Below are 6,683 nucleotides of genomic sequence, written 5' to 3'. Positions count from 1 at the left end.
AAAAAAATCGTTAAATTGAGCAAACTTATGAATGTGTTACCATGAAATTAGGAACCAAATAGTTAAAAAAATTCAAAATTAAGGATTAAATTTGTAATTTAACCTTTAATTGTTGATCAATTAACTTTGAACTATCATTTCCTCATCTAAAAAGTCTTTTCACATTGTTATCCAAAAAAAAAAACTTTTCATATGCATTCTATATCTACATAATTCTAGAAACTATGTTTATTGACAAAGGAAAAAAAAATTTAGGTGTAACACGGGCTCTACCTATCTATGGTACAATCCGTAGTGCACCCAATTAAAAATTACCACATGACATGTTTAAAAAAAAATTAAAAAATTATTTTTTTTGACATATGTAGAAAGATGGAAAACATATTACTTAGGTGCAGTCTAGATATTGCTACAAATTTATCCTTCCTGAATCACTCAAACCATTCAATTTTTAGAATTATACAAAATTAACTAAAATTTCTAAATTGCCTATGATTTTGGGCCGGGCCCAAACATGGGCCTGACCTATATAAGTCACGATTTCCCAAGTAGGTCATCTTTTGGGCCTCCAACGGTCAAAAAAATAAAGAGAAAAAAAATTATATATGGAAAGATGGGGCACTCAATTCATTTGCAAAATTTCCCTCCCTGATTCACTACCGCCCCTTTTCTTCAGCAGTTCCGCATATGCTTGTAATCTTGAGTTAAAGGTATTTCTTGTTATTGCAATGTTCTTCCCTTCTATTGGTTCTTTCTGTAGTTGTAGTTTTGTAGATATTCTATTAGAATGTAATTTCTTGTTTTTGTTCACTTCTGTTGATTCTGATTTCTGTGAAATACTTCCTTAGATGCCATAGTAATCGAGGGTTTCTTGAAAAGAAGATTAATCTATTAATTTACTAACTTCTTCTTATTGTCTAATTGTTACTTTAATCTCTACAAGATTCTTTCTCATAGTCCACATTTATGATGAATTGAGCAAAGTGTTTTTTTGAAGCATATCCTTTCTTTATTCTTATGTGGTTTCATGATCTGAAGTTATTCTTATGGCCCTTATGGGACTCTTACTCTTCCATTGAAAATGGTTTTATTATTTTGAAATTAATTCTATGCAGCAGGTTAATAAACTTTGAAATTAAAGGGCTTTTTTTTTTTTTGGTAGGAGGCCACTTGTTCCTTTATTCTAGAATGGGTGAAAAAACATTTGAAGATGGTGGCCAAAAGGTTTTAGGCATTGAGATTAATCCTTCTCTGGACAAATCAACTGAAGGAACCAAAAATTCAGGCAATAATATTGCATGTATGACACCAGAGAAAGCAGATGAGCACTTGAAAGGAAAATTGAAGGAAGAAGGGATCAAACTACAAGAAAAGTGAGTATATTTACCAGATGCAGTGTCTAAAATGATTTAGGTTTAAATCTTATTTTGGTTCCTGAACTTTGTGGTACTTATTTCATCGTGGTTCATAAATTTTCAAAGGTTATGCATTAATTCCTCGACTTTCAAACGTTTTGTTATAGTTATTAAACTTTTCAATAAAAACTATTTAACCCTGCAAATATATTTAGAATCAATAATGTATGTAGCTTCAAACATTTTCCATATTTTTATCCATTCAGAGGTGGTAAATGAACCACAAACATGTTTATATTAGGTTTTTGTTAAATAATTTATTTAAAAATTGAATGACAACTAAAATGATTTTTTATGAGAAGTTTATGGATTAAAACATAATGTAAGATAAAATTATCTCGAACATTTATGGACGAAAGTGACATTATTTAAACCAACATTTTGTGAGTATAAATTTGACTTGACTTGAACTCAATTTGATTCTATGCAGATGCCAAACAATTGTAGAGTTTTTTACTTGCTTGACTTCCTCAGTGAGGCTACTTAGAATGAGAAAAAAGTTGTCTACCTTTCACAATGTATCCTGCCAGGTGTCGGTGATGACGAAAAGGTATATCGTAGCATTTGTTTTTAAATTCTATTGAACTTGTATGCTTGCCTTTTTAATTCTGAACCTAACCAATTAATGACAAGCAATCTAATAGTTTCTTCGTGTAGATGAAATGATATGGTAGTTGAACATGTTTGATACAGTATAGGACGTTTACTAAATATAATCATACTGTTCCTCTAAGAGTGCAAGTCATAATTGGAAAAAATTGAGGAAGCCGGCTAAATTTGGAGCATGTTGAGAGTAATTTTTGGATAACCTTTTGTTAGGTTTAAAATCACTCCAAACATGTCTTTAATTGCTCAAAGTCAAATTTGATCGTATGAAAATCACGTTTTAAAGTGTAAAACCAAACATTCAATTGATTTTGAACAATTAAAGGCATGTTTGAGACTGATTTTGAAATGGTTGAAGTGACTCCCAAACATGTCCTAAATTAATTTGGTTCGGGGGAATTTTGTTGGTATTGATCCATTCTATTCAGTTTTGGTTGGTTTAGGTTGGTTCAATCGAGCTTGTATCAACATAATAAAATAACTGATATAAACAAGGAAGAAGACGATGGAGTAGCCAGAGAAAACCCTATGTTTTCCCAGATTGGGGTAGTGCAGTATATATAGAAGACATGGGGATAAAAACTCCCACTCTATACTCACATACAAGAATAATTTCTCAATAATGGAAAGGGGATGTCAAGCCCAATACACAACAAAACAATTTATCAGTACAAAATAATAAATGGGCTCACCCAATCTAAACAAAACACAAGATTAATGGGCTATCTTCACACCCTCTTGCAAGCCAATGGTAGAGGCATCTCGAACATTGAGCTTGGATTTCAACTTCTAAAATCTAGAGATTGATAATGGTTTGGTGAGAATATGAGCAACCTCGTCGGTAGCTGTAAGAAGTTGCACAGTCAACTTCTTTTGAAGATTTAAGTCCCGAATAAAGTAAAAATTCACCTCAACATGTTTAATCTTTGATTGAAGGATCAGATTAGCGCTTAAGTGAATTGCACTTAAGTTATCACACCACAAAACAAGAGATTTAAGCAAATAAATATTTAAGTCAAGGAAACGGGACTGAAGCCAGGCCAATTCAGTAGAAACCAAAGCAAGACAACGATACTCAGCCTCTGTGCTAGATCTAGAAATGATATGCTTTTTAGAACCCTATGAGACAAGATTGCCTCCAAAATAAACAATAGCGAAAAATGGACTTCCTGTCATTAGGATCAAAAGCCCAATCTGCATCAGCGAACCCACAAGTAGACAAGTCTTATGGACAAGTCATCAATTATCTCAGAATGCATTTCACAAGTTGCCAATTACAAATAGTGAGTTTATGCATGAATTGACCTACTTTGTTAACATTAAAGCCAATCTCAAGCTGGGTCAAAGTAGTATATTGTAAAACCCCACAACACTTTGTTTTGGTTTTCAAGAAAAAGGGTTTTGACATAATTTATTCTATTCTTTTGCCACAAAACCCCAATTTGCTTATACAACTAATTTTCTCTACCAAATACCTTAAATTCTGAAAACCATTGCAGAATCATTTGTGCTAGTTTTTTTTTTTTTGTTTTCTTTGGAGCTAAGACTATCATTGTCTCTTATTTTTTTGTACTCATGTTTCAACTTGGTTGAATATTATAGAAGTTTGATAACCAAAATCTTTGTTGTTTGTTCTTTTTCTTTTCCAGAAAGTTTTTGGACAGACATCTAGCACAAATAGTATATATCATTCCAGAAGCTGTGAATATTGATAAAGTGATGATTCATGACAAGAAGACATTATGCATGAAACCAGAAATGATAATCAGTCTTCAATTAGATATTGTAAAAGGTCACTTCGAGCATTCTGATTTTCTGGCATTACACAAAGTTTTTGCCTCAAGGGTAACAAAATACTTTGTCATGCATCCAGAGGTACTTTCCTATATGACTATTGGAAATCAACTGTATGTTATATAATTCAAATAAAAGCATGAAAAAGTATGTCAAAATGAGTATAACTCAACGGTAGTTGATAGGTAATCCGTCTCACTAGATCGGAGGTTTAAATTCTCATAACTCTAAGTCACTTGAACAATTAGGATAACAGTACTGTTCTCAAACATAGACCAACTGAGACGTATCGAACTATTGAACTTTCTATGAAGGTGGCCATATAAGTATTCAAGCTTTGGAGTTGAAGTTTTAATAAATCAAACCTTTTTCTCTTAAGTTGGCTTTGGGTGGGAAAAACCTCTTGAGAAAATTAGCAGGGATAGACCTAGTTTTGGTAACTATTTTGTTTTTAGTTTTCTGTTTTTTAAATTTATGCTTGTTTTCTCTCAATTTCTTTACCATGGTTTTTACTTTTCTCGAAGAAAATTTAAAATTCTTAGTTAAAATCTTAAAAACAATAACCAAATTTAAAGAATGTCTTTTTTTTTTAATTTTCAAAACTTGACTCGGTAGAAAGTGGACAATATAACATAAAAATTTAGAGGTGAAAGTAGAGTTTAGAAGCTTAATTTTGTGAAAAACAAAAACAAAAAAAATAACGGTTACCAAACAAAGCCTTAACCATTTTTCTTATTTGGCAACCAGAAAAGTGAAGTTCCAGAGGGGACATTACCAGAGCCCTTCAACCGGAGAAAAATGTCCTCTCTTGATCAATCGTCTGATAATTCTTCACAACCAATATCCATTGAAACTGATTTATCTTTGGAAGAACTTCGTCCACATTCATCCTTCAAGAGACATTTCTCTAAGAAAGCGGTTTCAAGCACAGAGACATCAGAATCAGTTGCATCTTCTATTGTTGGTTTGCCATCCACTCCAGCTTGTAGCCTGAAAGAGGAGGATATTAATGATAAGTTGCTTGAAGAAATTCCAACACAGTCAATCTCTCCTCAAGTTGGTGCTGCTAATTCTTCTGAGAGTCCTCTTGGCAAGCTTGCATCTTCTGCTTCTAGCACCATAATGACACAAACTCCAGTACAGTTGACGCCAAAGAGATCGATGCTGCCGAGTTCTGATGTGAAAACGAGGAAACCGGCAAGCGTAGGAAGTGTATGTAAACCTGCAAAAAGGTTCCTCAACTTTTCTGGCATGGAAGGTGATAATGGCGAGTCGAGTCTCGATGTGGATGATTTGCAATGCTATGAAATCCCTGAAAAGAAAAACTTTCTTGATGAGCATTTCCAAAAGAAGAGTAATACTAGTAGTGGAGAAGTAATTTGTCAAGAATCATCTTCTTGCTTGCCTGAAATTGTTCGTGTTGTCTACAACATTTTCAAGTCTGTGAATTGCTCTTCAATCACCAAGGAGGAGCTCGTGCACAAGATTATAATGAACTGTCTTGATATTACTGAGAGAAGTATGCATGGGGTTTTTTTAAGTAATTGATGCTAATTTGATTTGAATTTTTGCTTGACTTGTACATGTTTTCCTTTCAGGAGAAGTGGAACAGCAAATTGAGCAGCTCGAAAAGTTGGTTCCGAATTGGATCTCCAAGAAATCGACACCTAGTGGGGATGTTACTTTTAGGTGAGTCATTCAAAAATATTTTTATTTTTTATTATATTAATAATTATTTTAAGTTCTCATAGGTGAATCAATCTAGACCGTTTGTTAGTGAATTATAACTATTTTTTTCATTTAAAATTGGTTCAAAATCACCTAAATAATATTATGGTTAAATTGTAAATTGGGTCCTCATGGCTTAGACAAAATTAGAATTTAGTTTCCTTATGGTTTAATAAAACCTCATAAATAGTCCATATAGTTTGATAAAATCCTTCTAAACGGTCTCCACTATAGGAACTATTTGTGAAAGTTTCTTTATCAAACTATAGAGACTAAATTCTAATTATAAACTATAAGGACTAAATTCTAATTTTCTCCAAATCATAGGACCAAATTTATAATTCATCATAATATTAACCTTCTCCAAATATCTCACCCAAGTAGTAATAACACTGCCATCTATTTGATGATTATCATATATCTCTCTAATTTTTACATGAATCCTTGCATTTAAAAACGTGTGGAAGTTATGCATTTACGATCATCTTTTCAATTTTGAACACGGAAAACTGAATCGACGAAGAAGTATATGGCTTTAAGGAGATACTGGATGACTCTCTCAATGAAAATATAACCAGGTGTGACCCCATGAATGCAATTTTTGTATACATGCTAACAACAGTGTCGTTTGCTGCAGCATCAACGCGAAGGAAGACTTGGAATCGGTATTGTCTTGAGGGGGTCACCACATAATATTGTCTTGCTTTTGTTATACTTTTACCGTTAGATTACAACTTTTGTCCTTATGATTTAGAAAAAGTTAGAATAGCTTCTATGGTTTTAAAAGGTAGAGTTTATCAAATCATTAGATTAAATTCTAATGATAAATCATGGAGAATAAACTCTATAGGAACCTAATTTTATCTGTACATGTTAATTGCAATACCGAATTAGTTATTAAAGCCATTCAGCTTTATTTAAGTTGGTTGTTTTATCATTTTTGTTTGGCTGCTGATCGTTATTTTCAGCGAGTATTTGAGTGAGGCTAATTCAAAAAACTTTGCACCCTTTTTGTTGGGCAAAGTCAGCTATTTACACGCCGTACCTTAGAAAATACTTTCAATGCCAAATTTTATTGGTACACGTTATGAACAATTTTCATACGGCCAATCAAATGGGAGTTGTTGATTTCCTTAATTT

General features: G+C 32.7%; 1 protein-coding gene across 2 annotated transcripts; it reads left to right on the top strand.

The window, feature by feature from the left end:
- Window positions 1–570: 570 nt before the first annotated feature.
- Window positions 571–6,480, top strand: LOC120082436 (CDT1-like protein a, chloroplastic). 2 transcript variants are annotated; one of them, XM_039037603.2, is made up of 7 exons: window positions 571–710; window positions 1,163–1,373; window positions 1,846–1,965; window positions 3,671–3,896; window positions 4,563–5,334; window positions 5,414–5,504; window positions 6,181–6,480. In XM_039037603.2, exons 2-7 carry the CDS (start codon window positions 1,189–1,191, stop codon window positions 6,218–6,220), a joined length of 1,434 nt encoding a protein of 477 aa, XP_038893531.1. In that variant the 5' UTR covers window positions 571–710; window positions 1,163–1,188; the 3' UTR covers window positions 6,221–6,480. The 2 variants fall into 2 exon arrangements, with proteins under 2 accessions (XP_038893531.1, XP_090172116.1); XM_090315990.1 differs by lacking the exon at window positions 571–710 and adding an exon at window positions 720–789.
- The last annotated feature ends 203 nt before the right edge of the window (window positions 6,481–6,683 follow it).

This window comes from Benincasa hispida, chromosome 8, assembly GCF_027475165.1.
Source record: "Benincasa hispida cultivar pf3 chromosome 8, pf3_genome.v1.1, whole genome shotgun sequence".
In the NCBI taxonomy this organism is placed as follows: Eukaryota; Viridiplantae; Streptophyta; class Magnoliopsida; order Cucurbitales; family Cucurbitaceae; genus Benincasa; species Benincasa hispida.
Note: the sequence above shows the minus strand (reverse complement) of the source record. Positions and strands in the feature narration are given on the sequence as shown.